This window comes from Sarcophilus harrisii, chromosome 5 (assembly GCF_902635505.1).
Source record: "Sarcophilus harrisii chromosome 5, mSarHar1.11, whole genome shotgun sequence".
Taxonomy (NCBI): Eukaryota; Metazoa; Chordata; class Mammalia; order Dasyuromorphia; family Dasyuridae; genus Sarcophilus; species Sarcophilus harrisii.
Genome location: NC_045430.1, coordinates 228272069 through 228293351, shown reverse-complemented (window position 1 = coordinate 228293351; position 21283 = coordinate 228272069). Strand labels below are relative to the sequence as shown.

Sequence of the window (21283 nt, the reverse complement as noted above, 5' to 3'; positions counted from 1 at the left end):
AATATACTATACTTCCAGGTACACAGTCTTGACTTTATAATTTCAGTCAATGGTAAACAAGGATTTGATTCGCCCTATAATAAACTTTTCAGGGAAACTGCTACTCACAATGTGAGGCCTAATTGTACAGACCAATTTATGGGGCAAAATTAATAAAGATTTGAGCTACTGAGCTACAATAAAACCAACTTAGGTCACATGTGGTGGAAGTGCACATTTTTAATCCCTGCTATTGATGGATATGATGGTTTCCTTGAGTGCAGGAATTATAAGCTACGCTACAGCTAAGGCCAGTCTGACTAAGTGCAGCACCAATATGGTGATCCTCAAGGAACTAGATAACACAAGGCTGGATAAGGAAGGGCAAAGCAGCCAAGGTCAAAAATGGAGCTGGTCAAAGCTCAGTCAACAGTGTGATCAGACCTATAAGTTAGCCACCATAAGCTAGGGAAACATAAATTAAAAAAATCAATCAATCAATAATCAATGAATGAATAAAGACTAAATAAAGTATGTATTTCAACGAACTAAATAAAGTATTTCAAAGTTACAAATTTTGAAAGCATCTCAAATGATATTCTTCACATCTATTTACATTCTAAAAGTATGTGTATATGTATAGGACATATGTATGTGTTTATATATACATATATATGTATGTGTATATATGTCAGATCTATGTCAAATACATATAGCTTAGAAATTATGGCAATCATTATAAGATGAATGTAGAATTGATTGAGAATATGTCAATATTATATTATAAAACATTTAATAATTTTAATAAAAAATATGTGTTTCCTACTTCATGTTTCATACTTAGTCATCACAAGTACAATGAGATGCCTGAAAAAAAATTAAATGAATTAAAAATCCTTTTGCTTTGTGCTACATTTAGAACCTATATGGTTTTACCCATTACTTGGGAGAGGAGTGCATGGGAATGAAAAGAGTGACCACTGCCTAAGTAGTTTCATGCTATTTGCAAGGAGAGTGAAATTAATCTTCTCTATTGTTCTGCTCTTCACTTTCCTAAGGTGTCCTCTTCACATTAGCCTTTAAACAGTTAATGAAGAGATTGGTCATCCCCAATAAAAGCTCCATCTTCAAAAGTACAACCTCCAGCTCATTCCCTCTCTGTCTTTTTCCTCTTGTCTTACCCTCTGCTTCTCTGCCATCACAAAAAACAGTACATTATAATGGAAAATCTTCTGCATTTATAATCAGAGGATTTGGGCTCAAATTCTGCCTTAGGAGAATGTCACTTGCTTCTCTGAACTGCACTTCCTCAACTGTGAAACAGAGGGCTTGGACTGGATGGCTGTTAAAGTCCCTTTCCTCTCTAAATCTGTGATCATCACTGTTCTCTTTCAAACCAGAGCACTCCCTTAATTTTGTCTTCACCTTATCATTACACGCCCCATTTTCCCTTGTCCCATTTTTGCTCATTTGGCAACCCACAGTTAGCAAAATTTTAAGGTTTGCCACATTTTGGGCACTTCTGACTCATGGTACTAGTATTTTGGATTGGCCCTGTACCCTCACACCCTTATAAATCTGGTTTTTATCAGCTTTCTCTTTTTCTTGCTCTCTAACTCAAAGCTAAACTGGAAGGAGGGAAGGAAAACTTGAAAATATAAATGTTTTATTGATTTTTAAAAATGAATATATTGTCTCTCCCTGTGTTATCACTTAGAATTATCATTTAAGTTTTTTCTTACCAAATTATAAGTCCATTTTATTTTCCTATAATAGACAGCTAGATAGTATGGTGAAGATAGCTCTGGACTTATAGTCAGCAAGTTCAAATCCTGCCTTGAATATTTACTAGCTGCGTGCCTCTGGACAAGATCCTTAAGCTCTTTCTTTCTTAGTTTATGTATAAAATGGAAGCAATAATAACCCTCCTTTATTGGGTTATCATATCAAAGATTACAAATGTAAAGCACTTTGAAAACCTTAAAGTGCTATAAAACAAGTATCAGTTATTATTATCATAGAGTAATAGAATGTTAGGTTTAAATCTGGAAGAGTTATGAGCATCTAATCTAACACCCTCATTTTAGAAATTAAAAACAGAGGTTTATTCGCTTTTTCAGAGTCACCCCACTCATTGGTGTATGAGCCAGAATTCAAAACCAAATCTTCCTGATACCAAGACCAGTGCTTTTCCCCTTTAACAGGCTTCTGTTGCCTCTGCTTTTTAGTCCAATTTTGCCCACTCCCATATAAGCAGCTGTTGTGAACTTCACTTCTGAAATGGCATGATATCATTTGCTGCTTCTATTGAATAGCATGAAAGTCCAACAGCTCCATTTTATTTTTGTTTTTAATTGATAATGATATGAAACATAGCAGGTCTCAAGGACATTGCAGAACATTGCTTTGATGTAATAATGTCACATATTGAGGACTAAGGACAAGGGACACACTCTTTTGAAAGTAAAATTTTAAAACTTCTAGGTCCTTAAACTTTCCTATCCAATAACCAAAGTTGATGTTTCATTAAGAATACAAAATCAGTTCTTATGAAAAGTGGTATTTATCTTCTTCTAAGCCAAGTCATTTATAGCTCAGTCATCACATTAAGCTGAGCAATGAATAAGTTGACTCATTGCTTTTAAAAGTTCTCTTTGGAACTCCAGCTGATGATCTGTTTTTCAATTCTCCCCAAATGAGCATTTTCCAAAATTGAATTCTACTGTATAGCGTTATAATTTCATCGAAGTATCTATGTACACTCCATCCAAACTGATGTGCTAGGCATTATATCCTGAGTCAAGGTATTCAAGGACTTAATTTTTATTTGCTAAACTTAAGCAAAGTCTAATCTTAGTATTAATTCTTCTTTAAAATTAAATGTAGATTTTAATCCATCTGAATGAGATTTTTTTGTTCATTTAGTAAGATATACTTGAGTACAGTTGAGACAGAGTCACATAAGAGTCAAAAAGTTCTGTGCTCAAATCTTTTCTCTGTTACTTGCTCACTGTGTGACCCAAAGAAAGTTATTTAACTTCTTATTTGGTTCAAGTAACATCTAGGATTTATCTACAAAATCACATAGAGGGAGTTCTCACCCTGAAATGTTCTTACTCTAAAGAAACCTCAAATCCTGTGTATTTACATGATAAAATGTTTTCAAAATATCTGGACACACATCAAAGCAAGTGTTAAAATTCAATATATGCTGCAGAATGAGTCTCTCCATGACATGATTTTCCCCCTCAGTAGTATTTTATTTTTCCAAATACACAGGGTCCAACATTTACTTTTGTAATATTTTGTGTTCCAAATTTTCATCCCTTCCTTTCTTACCTTCCCTTTCCCCAAGCTAGCAAGTAATCTCCTATAAGCCAAACATATACAATCCTTTTAAACATATTTCTGTATTTGATATGTTATACAAGAAAAATCAGACCAAAGTGGGGGGAAATCACAAGGAAAAAAAACCAAATAAACAAAAAAGGTGAAAATACTATGCTTCAATCCACATTCAGTCTCTATAGTTCTCTCTCTGGATACAGATTTTCCATCCCAAATCTATTGGAATTGTCTTGAATCACCACATTGCTGAGAAGAGTCAAGTGTATCACAGTTGATTATCACATTAACTTGCAGTTACTATGTACAATATTCTCTTGGTTCTGCTCACTTCACTCAGCATCAGTTATTTCAAGTCTTTCTGAGCTTTTTTTTTTTCTGAAATCAGCCTGCTCATCATTTCTTAGAGAACAATAATGTTCCATTACATTCATATACCATAACTTATTCAGCTATTCCCCAATTGATGGGCATCTATTCAATTGATAATTCCTTGCTACTATAAAAAGAGCTCCTACAAACATTTTTGCACATGTGGGTCCTTTCCTATCTTTTATGATACATGATATGATTATTCTTCGGTTATGTCCTACTCTTTGTGACCTTGTTTGGGGTTTTCTGGGCAAAGATACTGGAGTGGTTGCCATTTCCTTCTTCAACTCATTGTGCATACGAGGGAACTAAGGCAAACAAGACTAAGTGACTTGTCTAGGGTCACACAGCTAATAAGTGAGTGAGGCTAGATTTGGACTAAAGAAAGTGAGTCTCCCTGATAAATCTACATAAAATGATATTATTCATATTGATATGAAAGTAGATGTGTTCCTGAAAAGTTACAGTTACATAGAGTTTTGATCATAAATAACATGGTATGTTTAGGAAACTGGATATTTCAAAGAATCCTACATCAATCTATGTTAGTGGTATCACAGTTTTATACTACTGGAAGAAATCTCAGAGATCATCTAGTCCAATCTCCTTTTTACAGGTGAGGAAACTGAAGCTCAGAAAGAGAAAATGGTTGCTCTAAGGTCACAAAGGTAGAATATGGCTGATGTAAATCTTTTTGAAAAGTGAAGAATCTTTTTTTGCAATATGATAATCCCTTTTCCCCCAGAAATTTATTCTTAAAGAAAATTGATTTATAAAAAACTAATGTTTTTTTAAACAAAGCTTGCAGATATGTAGTAATTTTTTCAATATCTAAAAAGTTTAAAAAATGATTACATATTTTAAAAAATGATTACGTAACCTGACTTTCCTACCTCCCTTTCTCTGAGTGCTATCTTTTTAATGTCTTCCCTCTTTCCTATAACATGTAAAACAAATGGTTAGTTTTAACAATAGAAACATAAAAGTACAATAACTAACTTATGTGCTAATTGTTCTTTCCTGTAATGTATGTGTGTGTATATGTGCAAATGTGTTTCCCCACACAGATCAGTAGGACCCCAGAACTTAGAGCTATACTGCTAAATGACAATTCCTCCACAGCATGGACTCTGATACTCAGATAGGATTCAACTGTGGGGTGATCAGGCAGGAACATGACTGAAAAGATCAGTGAATCATTTGGATTTTCTAACATGTGTTGCTGTTTCCCTTCTTTCCCTAAAGCTTCAGCAGCTAATTATAGACACTGGCACCTGTGATTCTCTTTGACTCATAGTTTGCTCAAAGCAGTACTCAAAAAGAGTCACCCTATATCCGATGACGTGTTCTTCCAGACTAATCATTCTGATGCCATGTTTCCAGAATATGCCATTACATTTAAAACTATGTTTGCCTGTCTATTCAAATGTTGCATCTATCCCTGGAGATTTAAAATATTTTAGTCTTTAATCCTATTTTTAAACAATTATCAAAATTAAGTAGCTTAAAACATCAAAGAAAACATTATTGAAATAGTATTAATTTACAATGAAAGGACTGAGATAACTATCTGATTCTATATATTTTGGGGTGTTTTTGTTTTACACATGTCGTTTAACCCCTCAGCTTTCTCCACACTGCCTTCCAAGATTATAAATTGCAGAGATGTCAACTGTACTTGGTAGAATTTCTCATCAGGCTAAATAAAATCTAAGGTCCTGTTGTTGTCTCTATGATTAATTTTGTCCTGCCAATGTAAAAAATACTTGTATTCTTTGCATAAATCCAGCTTGATCATTTTTATGCAAACATTGTTGTAGCCTCTGCTAAGATCTCATTTACATTTTTTGCATTCATTCGTGATACTTTTTTACATTATTTTCATATATTTTATTGCATGTTATTATATTAGTGATATTGGTTTTCTTTGCTTTGTCATTCCTTGATTTGGTATTAATGTTAGATTTATCTGATAAAAAGACTGGTAGAATTTTTTCTCAATTCTTACAATTCTTGTAATCTCAGTTTTAGTGGCTCTTTAAACATTTGGTGGCATTTAGGGTTGTATGTCTATCTACTTCGGGGTTTTTTTGGTAGTTTCTTGATAACTTGTTTAGTTTTATTTGTTTTAAATTTCTATTCCATTAATTGGAGTACTTTGCATTTTTGAAAGTAATCTTTCATTTTTTCAAATAACTATTTTTAGTTCTATTCTGTTATATCAATTTATGTATTTTGTAAAATTTTGGCAAATCGATTACTTTCATTTAATCCCATATAGTTCTAATGAAATGTTTTAATGCATATCTTATTTTGTGCTTGAATATATTACCACATTATTGTTGTTTTAATCTACATAGGCTATGACATCACATTATAAAGAGCTTTATGTCAATTTTTTCTTGGTCCAAATTTGGTTTCATTAGTGTTAGGAACTCTTGGTGTTAAAGCTCCCTTCACTCCAGTCATATTGCTTCTGGACCCAGATGGCTCTGGAAGAGAAAGTGAGGCAGGTGACTTTGCACGTCCCCCTCCCTCACTTAAATTAAATGAATTCAGTTCACTTGCAGGTGATGTCATCATCTCCTTAACGTTATGGTCTTCTTCAAGAACAAAGAACAAACCACAACAGTTTCACTGTAATTTGAACGGTAGAGAGTTGTCTGAAGCATTAAAAGGTAGAATTAGAACCATGTTCCTGACTCTCAAGTGCTGCCCTGCATTCATTGCTAGTGTGTCTCAATAGATTGCAAGCTTCTTGAGGGAGGCACTGTCTTTTGTCTCTTTTTGTATCCTCAGCACAGTTCCAGTCTTCTACCCACCATGTCAGGCTGCCTCTCTTTATGTGAAGTGGCAACCCCAATGGTAATGAAATGTCAGGATTCTATAAATCAGCGTAAACCTAAGGAAGAAACTAAAATATAACAATAACAATAATGATGATAATAAACAACTAGCATTTATATAGTGCCTACTTTGTGTCAGGAACTTTCTAGATATTACCTCATTTGATTCTCACAAGAATCCTGCAAGACAGGTTCTTTTATTAACCCTACTTTACAGATGAAGATGTGAGACAAACTGAGGTTAAATTTCTTTCTTCAAGTCACATAGCTAGAAACTGTCTGAAGCTCAATTTGAACTCAGGTCTTCTGACTCCAGACCTAGATCTCAAATAGTGCCACCGGTAAAATGAGGCAATCTCGTGGAAAAGTAGTTTTGTAAATCACAAGGTGTGACTATTTTCTTATGAATGTGAAAAATTACTTTTTCTGCTCTCTCCCACTTCTATGCTGCATGACTTAAATATTAGGAACTCATCAGACAGCTCAGATTCTCCTTCCAGTAACAACATTGACTCATTATATGCCCTAACTTTCAGAGGAATAACAAATTTTAGAAGTACAATGTTGATATTCTCTTACTTTTAAAAAAAAAATAGAAGGTAAAGCATCAGGAGGCATAAACTGCAAGCAAATGTAATATTTTGAAAAGAGAATTGGAATAGGCTTCAAGAATCATTTATTCCAATCATGGTTGCCCCATTTACTTTCTATATGACCTAGGGAAAACTTGGCAAAATAGATTGAGTGACAGTCTGCAATCAGGAAGATCTGGATTCAAATCATTCCTCTAATCGTAGACAAATCCTCTAATCTTTCAATTAACCATCCATAAATGCTTCCTAGGTTATCTTGGGATTTTGGATTATGAGTCATAGATTTCCTCTATTATTATATACATAAAATAAAGACACAACTGTTATTTACAATCTCTTCTCCATTTATATGAAAGAAAAACATTTGACCAGAAGGAAGTTAATATTCATCAGGAATTTATTCAGGAAAGCAAGTTTCATTATGTGGCCAAGTGATCGATACAAATTCAGATGAACTTCTCAAATATGCAACTTCTGCCACACCAATCAATAAATGATTAAGTCACATTTGCCATGGTCATTTGCTAAGTGTTAAACATATTTGAGAAATATTTCCATCAAGGAAGACTGAAAGAAAAGTGATCTTTGGAGCCTAAAAAGCATTACTTGTAACTAAGAAGATGTTTGATTTAAAGCTAGAGGGAAATCTAGATAAGATCTCAGTGGACAAAGTATTGGATGTAGAGCAAAGAAAAACTAAGTTTAAGGGTGTGACCATGGGCAAGTCACTTAGCTTCTGTTTGCCTCAGTTTACCAGATTGTAAAATGGAGATAATAGCACCTACCTCCCAGGGCTTTTGTGAGAATTGAATGAGATATTTTTAAAGTGCTTAATACACAGTAGATATGATATAAATGCGATGATGATGATGATGATGATGATGATGATGAAATTATTACCTGAAGAAAGTAAGGCCATGTGTTGTTAAGTCACACAGGTGGGCAGTAAGTGGCAGATCTGAGATTCAAAGCCATATCCTCTGACTTCACATCTAATGTTCTTCTCATTCTCTTTTATGGAAGTCTTATCTCATGTCTTTAAAATGTTGAGTGAGATGATTTTCAGTGGCCCAGAGGATTGGTAGCAAATGTCTTTCCAAGGTTCCTCAGGCAGTTAGTTATTTTAAGAATTGTATTAAGACCTCAGGAGAATTTTCACCTTTTTGGCAACCAACTAGTATTAAAATATGACAGCTAAAATCATAGCCCCATATGAAAAGATGGATGCAAGCCGAGTGCAGTGTTTAGATTGGTACCCTGAGGCTTAGTGTTCGAGATATGAGAGGTCCAGTATGATTAATGTGTGCTCTTAACTCGGTTAAGTTGGACTAGAGTGAATCCATGTTTTAATTTCTACTCTCCCTAACAGTCACCCCCTAGGCAGATGATGAATCAGTACATTTATTCAGGTTTAAACACTTGTCACTACATTGAAAGTTAATACTCTAGGATAATTCTGCCTTTAATAGCAAATCCCCCTGGACACTGTGCTAAAATAAGACATGCTACTGATCTCAGAAAGCTTTTAGCATTAGAGTCAAAGTAAATGTCACAAATGTATATGCAATAGATCATAGTGGGTAAAGTTTGGTAGGTCTCATGTTTGTTTCCTTTCTGCTGAGTGTAGTTTGTTCACTGTAGCTTTTGCTAATACTCTGTTTGAGCAACACATCAAGTATTCCAAACACAATTTGAATGCATTCAGACAAAATCCATATCAAAATTGGTCATGTCAGATATATGCAATGGTATGGGTTTATGGTGATGGGCAAAAGAACTAAAGTTCAACCAAGTATTTTTGCTACTTTATTTATAGGTGGCAAAACATACATCTCTCTCACAGAGTTAACCATGTAAGAACTTTACATTTGATATTAGCAATGTGAACATGGTTTAACTCAATAAAGTGCAAACTACATTTGATAAGTCTCTGTTGAATTTGAATTTATATAATGGAAATGACCCCCAATTTGTGGCAAAAATAATACATCAAAGAGTAGTTGGGAGGAAAGTTGGGAGATAGGCAGCACTGTGATAAGTCATGAAGAACGATCAGAGTCAAAGTCAATGCTTAGGAAGCTTGGTTCAGGAGGCAGGAAGGGCTGGACACTAAGCTTTAGGCAAGATTTGAATCATACCGCCTTCTTAGACCATGACATAAACAAAATAATAAGCCCTAGAAGGCAAGGTAGATAAGGATGGAAAGAAACAAACAAGGAAATATTAGAAGTCAAGACCAAAGCCTCTTCTTTTTTGATAAAAAGATACCTCTAATACCCAGTTTTTGTCCCAAGATGTTTTGTGTTACTTAAAGAATGGTACCCTAGTCTATTACCTCTCTTACAAAGTCTTCAAAGATTGCTAACTTGATTTATTCACCTAACTTTTAATCTCATCTTTCTCATTCTGTAGAAGGGAAAATATTTTTAGGATCCTCAACTTTGAGCTAGAAGGAATCTTAGAGGTCATCGAAACCAACTTGCTCACTTTAAACATAAAGTAAATACTGAGTCCCAGAAAAATGAAGTGATATGCAGGTAATATAGAAAAAGCTGAGATTAGAATTCAGATCAAACCTTTCAAAATTCAACATCCTTTCCACTGCCTTATACCATATTGACTTATATGTCCTCCAAAGTTTCTTCTAAACCTAAAATCCTAGAACTTTATAATTCTACTTTCATTTGTATAGAATGTCAGTGCAACAAAATGGTCTGTTTTTCAATTTTTACTCTTGTTAATTGGAAAAGATCACCCAATTTAATTGAACTAATCTGAGCAGTCCCAGGGTTCTCCCCTGGGAGGGTACAACACAAAATTTATTAAGGTATCCTAAGACTACTGAACCAGATTAGGGGCTTCTGGAATTTCTCCAAAAATTATTAGTTATTTCAAAATGTGGGCTTGAGAAATCTCTACAGAAATCTCATACCCAAAGGCCATCATAACATAGAATGAGGTAAGTTGGTGATCATCAAAGAAGTCATTATCCGTCATCATATCACTTAGTAAGAGACCAAATGAGTTATTTACTTATGGTCTTTTGATATTTCCTACCTACTATATTCTCCATAAATTTTTTTCATAAGCCTTGATTTCCTGTCCTTCAGACTTTTTCCCCTCAAGTTCCATCCATATTTCTCTTTGGATTCTTATCCTATTAATTAATATATTTCCCTTCTATTCCCAAATTATTTTTCTCCTGACCTTCTGTTTCTATCCATATTAACTCTGAATCTCAATTTTCCTGTCTTTGCTAGAGGGAATTTTTCATCCAAAAGCATAATTGTCCTTTAAAGTGTTAATGTAATAATAGGATTCAGTTACTTGACCCATTTGAGTAATTGCCAATGAAAAATGATTTTTAAATATTCCTTAGTCCCTAGAATTTCTTAGCTCTGAATCATACTTCAGATCATGTTGCCTTCAAAATGAGTTTGATAGCAAACTGTTATTTCTGCACCTTATACCTAATGACTATGTTAAGGAACATTTCTAGAGATAATTCCATTAGGAAAGTAACCAGTCATTCCACAAAGTAACTGGAAACCCCTGCAGAGTTGCTTGGTTTTTTTTTTTTTTTAATTTAAAACTTTTAAAAGTTTGACTTTATTGAAAAAGAGTAAATTACTGAAAACCAAATCACCAAGGCCTACCACTTCTGTTGAATTAATAGGCAGTTCATAAAAGATGAGATATTTCAGTGAAATTTTTAAACACATTACTTTAAAGATACTATATTTCAATTTAATGAAAGTATCTCCAAAAAAATTAATGTTTAACTAGTTTTAATCTGTCAGTTTGCAGATGAACTAGTAATCCTTCAAATGTGCCTTTTTTGCATATTAGTTTTAATTTCTTTTCATAATTTTTATCTAATTTCTGTATTTTTTAAGACTCTTTCAAATGCCTTTCTATGCTGCAAAATATTGATTTGTTTTTTGTTGTTGGGGGGAGGTTTAATTAACTCTTGATTTTTTAAGAGAATAAATATAACTTTAGTGGTGCAAAAAATATTTTGGAACATTAAATATGAAGATGGATTTAATTTAAACTACGAAGTATACTTAGATGAAACTTGATGTAAACCTCATAAATACCACCAGAGACCAACTAAAGCATGAGAAGGTAATGGTTTAATAATTGCAAATACAAAAGCATTATTTTTTATTGGTTAGATAAATATTCACTGGCTAGGGCTATTTTGTGTCTGGTATGAATCAAGGACAAAGAAGCAGTTATTAAAATAAAATATGGATTCCATTGAGAAGTTATTTCTATATACAGATTTTTAAGAAGTAGGAGAAACCATTTTATAATAGGAAATGTTTTAAATGGAACAACCTCCACTACTAGCAATTGAGATGCATAGTATCTTGAAGTATTTAGCCTTCTGGGCATTTGTTATGACTTTCTAAAGCTGGTGAGTCTCTCAATAAAGCCAGTTAAATTTATTTACTGTTTCACTGCTATAATTATTGTTTAAAGGTGTTATCACAAATTGATCAATAAGCATTTATTAAGCTCTCATTAGAAGGTAGGAGCTGAGGATATGAAGGCAAAAATATAGTCCCTGACCTCAAGGAGCTAACATTCTAATTGGAGAGACAACATGAAAATAATTAATTGCTAATAAAGGATTGTGTGTGGAGGAGTGGGTGTATGTGCAAGCATGTGCATATGTGTGTATGTTTACACCATGTAAATGGAAGGTAATTTTGGAAGCAAGACACTAGGAGGTAAAGGAAAGGAAGGGAAGAGTAGACTGAGTAGACTGGATGGCCTCCTGAAGAAAGTGTGATCTGGGATTTGTTTTAAAGGAAGCCAAGAAATCCAAAAAGAGAGGTGAAAAGTAAAAGCAGTCTAGGCATAGAGGGAACAACTAGTCAAAAAACTTGGTAGATGGAATGTCTTATAGCAGAAAAACAAAGCCAGTATCACTGGATCATACAGGATGTGGAAGGGACAAAAGGTAAGAAGACTGAAAAAATAGAGTGGGACCAAGCTGTGAAAGGCTTTAAATGGCAGAAGATTTTATCTTTGATCCTGAAGTTAATGGGGAGCTATTAGAGTTTGCTGAGTTAGGGGAGTCACATAGTCCACTTCAGGAAGATCACTTTGGCAGTTAAGTGGAAAAGAGATTGGAATAAGGAAAAATAAAGCAGAAAGACCAACCAAAAGGCTATTACACTAGTCCAGGTGAGAGAAGATGAGGGCTCACATCAATGTAATGGCCTTGTGAAGACAAGAAGATATAGATGAGTTGTGAAGGTAGAAAGGCTCATACAGCAGAAATTGGCTATGTGGAATGAGGGTGAAGAAGTAGTTAAAGATGATCGTGAGGGTGTGGGCCTTAGTGGCTGGGATGATAAAGGAGGATAAAGATAGTAAGTTCTGTTTTGGACATTCTGAGTTTGTGATTTCTGTGAGATATCTAATTCAAAATATCCAAGAGACAATTGGTGATATAAGACTATACCCCTAAGATCTGCATTAAAATGGTGTTAACTTAAGACAGATAATAAGATTGTCAAATAATATTGAAAGAGAAGAAAAGAAAGCCCAGGGCAGAGCATTGGGACAAACTCACTCTGTTGGTGATGTGATATAGAAGATAGGATAGCCAAGAAGACTGAAGCAGGTCTTCAGGTAGGAGAAGCAGGGGCAGCAGTGGTGGAGGTTGGGGAGGCTAATCATGAAAACTTAGAGAAGAGATATTGTTGCTTTCCTAGTCTTTTGAGGCTTAATGAGACCTGAATCCTTCCTGTTAACATTGTATCTCTAGACTCTCCCTTTCCAGAATCGGTTGCATTTTTACTTATCTCCTCAACCTTCCCCCCACCACTGCCAGAATAACTTAGTATAGTATTGAGACGACATTAATTTATATTATGATTTAATTCTATACCAATTTCATGGTCAACTTGGAAGTTTTCTTTTCTGTTTGGTTTCTTTTCCAATACTTTGTCATGCATTTAGGCTTTCTACTCTTGGATTCAATTTCATTTTTCTCTGCCATTCATTTATTCAGCAACCGATTATTTACAAAGCACAGTGCTAGACTTTGTAAGAGATACAAAAATCATGAATAAAGGGTTTTTTTCCACTTGGAGGTCACTGTGTATGGGAATGAGGAGGACATTAACATCTGCAAATACACGACTACCAATTTAAGAATATATAGTTTTGTTGTCTTCCTTTTCTTAGCCTTTAGTCTGGGTTCTCTCTGTCACTTCCACCTCCAGCCTCCACTGTCTGCCCCTAGAGCTTTCAAATCCTGAGCTTATTCCCTATTGTCTTTTCTTAAGTCATTTCCCAGGATTGTAGGCTTATACACTAGAACTAGTAAAAGCCTATAAGGCCCCTTAATCCAGCTTTTTTGTTTTACTAATGAGGAGTTTGATAGTAGGACAGACTCCTCTGTGAAAAATCAAAGATAACCAAACCATGGCTGAGGTATTTTTTTTAGTTTATTTTTAATATACATTGTTTTATGAATTATGTTGAGAGAAAAAAAAATCAGAGCAAAAGGGAAAAACCATGGGAGAGATAAAAAAAAAAAAAAAAAAAGAAGTGAACATAGCACGTATTGATTTACATTCACTCTCCTTAGTTCTCTTTTTGGATGCAGAAGGCATTTTTCTGTCCAAAATCTATTGGGATTGCTTTGGATCATCGAACTACTGAGAAATACCCAACCTTTCATACTTGATCATCACACATTCTTGCTGTTCTGCTTGTTTCTTTCAGCATCAGTTCATATAAATCTTTCCAAGCCTTTCTGTAATCAGCTTGTTCATCATTTTTATATAACAATAATATTCCATTACCTTCTTCCACCACAACTCGTTCAGCCATCCTCCTACTGATGGACATCCACTCCTTTTCCAATTCTTTGCTACCACAAAAAGAGCTGCTACAAACATTTTTGTACATGTGGGTCCTTTTCCCTCCTTCATGAGTTCTTTGGAATACAGACTCAGTAATGGCACTGCTGGGTCAAAAGGTGTGCACAGTTTTATAGTCCTTTGAGCATAGTTACAGATTGCTCTCCAGAATGGTTGAATCAGTTCACTACTCTACCAACAATGCATTAGTGATCCCAGTTTTCCCACATCCTCTCCAACATTTATTATTCTTCCCTGCTTTCTTAGTCAACCTGAGAGGTATGAGATAGTACTTCAGAGTTGTTTAATTTTAATTTCTCTAATGAATAATGATTTGGAGCATTTTTTTCATATACCTGTAAATGGCTTTAATTTCATAATCTGAAAATTTTCATATCCTTTGACCATTTATCAATTGGGAAATGATGTGTATTCTGATACATTTGGCACAATTCTTTATATATTTTAGAAATAAATCCTTTACCAGAAATAATGATTATAAAGATTTTTTCCCCAATTTGCCACATCTTTTTTATTCTTATTTCTGATAGTTTTGCTTGTGAAGAAACTTTTAATTTAATGCATTCAAAGTTGTCCATTTTGCATGGTTGAGATTTCTAAGCTATTACAGTTGATGTCTATATGAATTTAGACAGTTTCTAAACTTTGTACTCTCTTCTATGAAATGCACATTCTTGAGAATATTTTTGTGGCATGTGGCCATTCTGGGGTAATTATTTCATAGAATCCCAAATATTTAAAGGCATCAGACTAAGCCAAGTTATTCAAGGTTTCAGAAAAGCTTTAGAAAATGTTTATTCTCCCAGAATAATTAACATTTTAATTAAATAAGCCATTTGGTTTATTAAGGGATGATGTTATAGGTGTGGACCTTTAAAAACTAAATCACTTTTTGTTCTTGGCCTGTTGTGGTATTATTCTTCCATTGACACATTTCTGTTTTTCCTCTTTCTAAGTGCTAATTACATCCCAAGAGATAGAATAGAAGTCCCTTACAAGATCAATTTTAGCCACCAAAGTATATTCTTCTTTGTATAAATGTAGCAACTTTGACTCTCATAACACATGTTTATATTATGTCAACATACACACAGTATCTCATGTAATTCTCATAATAATCCTATGAAGCAGAGGTTGCAATGACCATTGTCCCTATTTGATTCATAAGGAAATTGAAGCTCAGAAAGACTAAGAGTAGTTTTGCATAAATCATGACCCAAGTGTGTAGCCAATTTGGGCATTTGACTCTCTTTTATATCTAAAACATTTGATTAGATTATGAAAAACTTGACCAAAATGTTGCCAATTGTGATATGATATCATGTCCCTCCTATTCCCAGCAAGCATTTACAGAAACCTAATTTGCTGTGCAATTAAGCTCTATAATCGGAAATGCCACTAGAATTTCTTCAGGAAAAAAAGTATTTGTTGTTACTTTGAGTCTCAAAAAAAAAAAATACCACATCAATGAGACTTTATAATTTATCTTTACCAAAACTGAAACCAGAACACTATATCTAGAATCTCATAGCATTTAAAATTCTACATGTTAATAGTTTGGAAACACTTAATTCAGTCCTCCATAAAAAGTCTTACTCTAATAATGCCTGCCTCATTGTAATATGAAGGTGACCCTGGGTTCTCAAATGTTCTGTCAGTGAAGTACAAGTTATGTCAAGTCCTGCCAACCTGGAAAGAGTTCAGATGTAGATCTGGCAATAAAAATACTTGTGATGGCTGAGGACCAGCAAAGCTGATCATAGTGAGATTTACCAGATTAAAGGTGATTCATTGTTTTGGCCAACCACCCCTATAAAAATGGGCAAAAACACCAAATGGTTCACAGTCCTGGGTGGCCGCCTTCCATTTTTGCAGTGATGGTGACAAAGAAATGGGAAAAGAAATAGTTGATGCAAAGAATTAGGCAATTCTTAGATGGTCTAATAGGATTCACTTGTATTAGTACTCCTCAAAGGCATTCAAAGGCCCTATGTAGCCTGGATCCCCACTTTTCCAGGCTTCTTGAACCTTATAATACTCTCCTCCTCTGCATACATACACACAAACACACACACACAAATTATATGTATGTATATATGTGTGTGTGTGTGTGTGTTTTCTCCTGCAATCTAGTGTCACTAGGCTCCTTGATGTTCCTTAAAAAAGATATTCCATTTCCCATCTGAATACTTTTACTGTCTGTTTCTCTTCTCATTTCTACTTCCTGATTTTCCTGGCTTCTTTCAAGTCCCAGTTAAAATCTTGTCTTCTACAGAAAGCATTATTAATCCCTCTGAATTCCAGTGGCTTCTTTCTCTTTATTGATCATTTCCAATTTATCCTGTATTTTGCTTATTTGCACATATTCATTTGTAATCTCCTTCATTAAATTATGAGCTCCTTGAATATAAGGATTTTCTTTTGTCTTTCTTTGCATTCTCAGTGCTTAGCATAGTGTCTGGAACATGAACAGTGCTTAATAAATGCTTATTGACTGACTGACTTTACTTGGTAATCAGTCAATTGACAGACTGCTACAGGGATGGATCCACATCCTTTTTGATATCCTCACAACAAATCACCTCAAAATACATTTTTAAATGAAGTCAAATAAAAGTATGGCTCAAAGGGGTTTCCCCAGAGAGTCAAATAAAGAAGTTGGAAGAATTGGCATAGTTTTGCATCCAAAGCAAACCACATCTTTATGGCCAGACAGATGAGAGAAAGGTTTGCAGAATGATCTTTTTTTTTTTTTTAAATCCTTGACTAACTAAGATGAAATATAATGTTTGAAGGCTCTCTTCAAAATAGTGTACCATTAAAATGAATATGTTAAAACAGCAAGACTCTGACAGACCAACTACTGAAATTATTTTAAGTGATCAGATAAATGTTAACTTCAAGAAATGAGTCACTGAAGAGACATATGTTCATCTAAGATGTTCAACAAAATATTAAAAAGATAAGATACCCCGAAAATAGCAAGTTTCAACAAATATCTTTATTCAGAGATGAAATGATAATACTAGTAGTATTTATTACATTAAATCTTAGAATACTATACAATTCCTCACATCAAATCCATAGCAGTGCAAAAGGGATTGATCTGAATGTTCATACTGGAAAAACAAATTAGATAACTAGATGAAAAACACATATTTTACAGATTTATGACATGTAGTCAGGAAAACTGAGAATCAGTTCATCAATATTCTTGTACCTTAGACAGATGCTATAGTTGTAAAGAAAACTAAGCCCAGAATAAAGTAGAAATGGTGCATCTGTCTAGCTTGCATTTGGGAGATTGACTTGTGTTTTTAATGAAGCTATTTCTTCATTTTAGGTTCACCATTTTAACACCATTATTCTTTCGGCAATGTTATTTGGTGAGAAATTATTGATCACAAAGTTCATGGAAACATAAACATTATAAATAGTTCAAATGCAATGGAAATTCTCATGAGGAATGTAAATAGATTGTCACATGTAACTTAATGTTGATTCATACATGAAAAGCAAGATAAAATATATTATTTAGGAAATTATCTGACTGGAAAAATAAATGGTTAAACCACATTAAAATATTTTTAAAAGATAGAAAAAGAGCTTCATTTATGTTTTCAACTTAGCTATATACTCCTAGATAAGTCTCTTCCTATTTCTGTGCCTCCATTTCCTTACATGTAAAAAGAGGAAAGTAGACTTATTGGACCATAAGAATCTTTCTAGTTGTAAATCTATGATTCTTTGATTCATTGAGGGTAACAGACGAAGTCTAAATAAATGGACTCTGATTTTTGCCTTTTTGTTCAAATGAATAAAGATTTATTAAGTTTATAGGAAATACATATGAAAGGTGAAGCAGGAAAATATCTGATACAGAGAATGAGTGTTTCAGGAGAAGAAAAGGAGACATTCAGGAGAAGATAAGGGGCTGAATAGATGATGGATGGATGGATGAATGGATAGATGGATAAGGAATGATTTTAAAAGTTTTCATGATATAATATTCAAGTTGAACCTTGAAAGATACATATGTTTCTTGACCATCTCTGATAATATATATGATAATAGCTTATATTTAATATTTGCAAAGCATTTTTCCTCACAATGGTTCTGTAAGGAAATGGCATAAATATATCACTTTAACTACTTTACAGAACAGAACCTGGAGCCTCTGTGATTTACAGCAGCTAGCCTCATCATTGTATAGCTAGTTAAAATTGTAGCCAGCTTTCAGATCCATGCTTTTTGGATTTCAAGCTGGGAGTGACCTTTGAAGTATTCTAGTCAGATACACTCATTGTACAGTTGAGGAAATTGAGATCCCCTAAAGGTATAGTTATTTGTCTGAGATCACTTAGGTAGTAAGTAGCAGAGGCATCTGAACCCAGATCCCCTGACTCAAATATACTGTACCTTTTGATGTATCACAGAATCCTTGCACAAGATACCCACACTTTAAGCATAAATATATCAGATACCTGGAGACCTCTTGAACAGGATGTTAAAGCCCAGTGGTCCCTTGGAAAAGCTACAGCTACAAAATGATTTGCAGGAGAATAACAGAACAGCAGCATGTGTAAGTTTTCCTTCATTTCTTTCAGGTGTATCAGCACAGCTAACCAATACTCGGCATCGTCGGAACACATCTGTAGGAACACCATTTTGGATGGCTCCTGAGGTTAGATAAGTTTCAAGAAATATGTTTCATGTTTAAATCTTCTCAACCTTTTCTTTCCTATCCCTTTGCAAAGTTTTTCAAATTCCCTTAATTTATTGTTTACAATAAATAAGCAATTAAATCAACTTTAAGTATTTAAAATTTTATTATATTTATAATATTTAGGGGTATTTTTTAGATTTGGAGGTTATACATGTATAAGAGATATAGCTGAGAATAAAATAAAACACCTTGCATTTTTTTCCAGCATCTTCTCTGTGCCAGGAACTGTGTTAAGCCCTGGAGACAGAAAATAGCCATTTCCCTCAGTGATCTTATACTCTATTGAGAGATTTAATACATAGATAATGCACACAAAACATAAACAGAGTGTCCCAAAAGTTTTAGTGCAGTTTAAAGGTGTTAAATCTTCCATATAACAGACATATTGTTTTTCATTTTCTCAACAAAATGAAATTTTAAAAAACAGAGAAGTTGAGTATTTCCTTCTCATGCATGACCCATTTCTGTTTAGTGGCATTTTTATAGTGTTTTAAGCCATTTTAGAATAAAAAATGTTACAAATATTGGTTAAACTTTGTTTATTAAGGTAAGATCTACTATCCTTTGGAGTATATGGCATTTCCCAGCACTTCACTATCCTGCCTCAGGGCTGGCTTCAGTTTTTAATGCATTGCCTATATATCATTTCCTTCAGGAAGTCATATATCAACTGCTAAAATAGCTGAGGGAAAGCAGTTTTCTGTCAAATCATCTCGCCATGGTCACTATAATGCTCCTAATGCCTTTAATCCTTCTCCTTCTATACATCAGTAAAGACAATGTACTTTTGAAAATTGTCATCCTGGGACCTTTTAAAGAAACTTATATTTAGTCAGCATTTACTGAAGGGAAGGGAATGCTTCAAGAGATTCATTAATAATATGCAATCAGAAAATGAAAATTCTTTAAGAACTAAATACTTAGAAAAAGGTTTGACTTTGAATCCAATGAGCATTAGTTTTAAAAGCAGTGTGATATGCGTGAAAGATGTTGTGTTAAGATATTAGGAACCTCTTCAGATATTTTTCAAAGAACTAGCCCAACTGAAATGTATAATTATTATTGTTATTAGTTACCTTTTATGAAGTGCTTTAAGATTTGCAAAGTACCTTATATGTATTTCATTTGATCCTCAACAACCCTGAAGGACAAGTACAATTATACCTCTATTTTACAAATGACATTAAGAGAGATATAGTGATTTGCCCAAGTTTACACAGCTAATCAGTGTGTAAGTCAGGATTCACAATGAAATCTTGCTGATTCAAGCCCAATACTTTACTGTGCCACCTAGTAAATCTGAAGAGAGAAAACAGAAAATCACAGGCATATGTCCTTAAAAGAATCCCCTCTCCCCAATGGGCATATCTTTACAGGAAAATCTTAAATACATCTTAAGAGGGTTCGACTGTAGTCTGAGTCTGAGAGACAAAGAATGCTCAAATGTGAAAAATAGGTTAGAAGTAACTATTCTCGGCAACTGATTTCTGTGCACTTTGTAAATTTCAGTACCTTATATAAGTATGAATTACTGTAATCATCATCATCATCATCATCATTGTTAGCATTACAGCTATCAAAGCTTCTGCCACAGTCTTCTTGTTTGAGCTTCAATACCTTTTAGTCCAGTTTGTGGTATATACATATATTGTAGCTCCATGATTTCAATCACTTCCTCATGTTCCAAGTTCTTTTGATAAAAATATTTTGTTTCCTGAGCTTAGGAATTATTGCAAATTGCATAGAGCCTCTTTATGCTTTTTATTCATGTTACTAAAAGAAGCTAATAATTAAAATGGGCATCCAACAATATGCAACTAATGGACATCCATCTCATTAAAAAGTCATCATCCATGACTAATAAACTTAATCTAGCCTAAAGTGACTTCATATGTATCAGAAAAATGCCTTTCATGCAATTTGAGATGAACAATGCACTGAAACTTTTTGAACCAGAATAATACGTGCTCTTAATTATGTGAGGCAATTTATTAATATGTAACAGTCCCCATTTTGTCAATCAGGGAATAATTAATAAAAGCATTAGTTTGCATTTACTGAGAAGGTTTGGGGAATTTAAATTAATTGAATATCTGGTTGAGTTGCCATATATGTTTATACACATACATGCATATATAAACAAGTATGTATATGTATGGTGATTAGGTAGTGTACAGGACAGAGCAATTACTCTGCAATCAGGAGGGCCTGAGTTCAAATCCAGCCTCAGACATTTACTAGCTGTGGGACTCTGAGCAATTCACTTAATTCTAGTTGCCTCAGATTCCTCATCTATAAAATGAGCTGGAGAAAGAAATGGCAAACCACTCCAATATCTTTGCCAAGAAAACTCTAAATGGAGTCACAAAGAGTCAGTTTCCACTGAAACAACATTAATATATATGATAAATTGGAAATTAATAATAATAATAGTTAGCATTTATATAGTGCTTTACATTATTATCACATTTGTTCCTCACAAAAATGCTATAAGGTAGTGGTTGTTATTCTCCC

General features: G+C 33.9%; 1 protein-coding gene across 1 annotated transcript in view; it reads left to right on the top strand.

Annotated features, from left to right (window-relative positions):
• The window catches only part of MYO3A (myosin IIIA), a 221648-nt gene that overhangs the window by 38694 nt on the left and 161671 nt on the right, over positions 1–21283 (top strand). The window contains exon 5 of the mRNA XM_031940242.1: positions 18651–18727. Within this exon, the coding sequence (XP_031796102.1) occupies positions 18651–18727 (77 nt within the window). The remainder of the gene's footprint in view (positions 1–18650; positions 18728–21283) is intronic.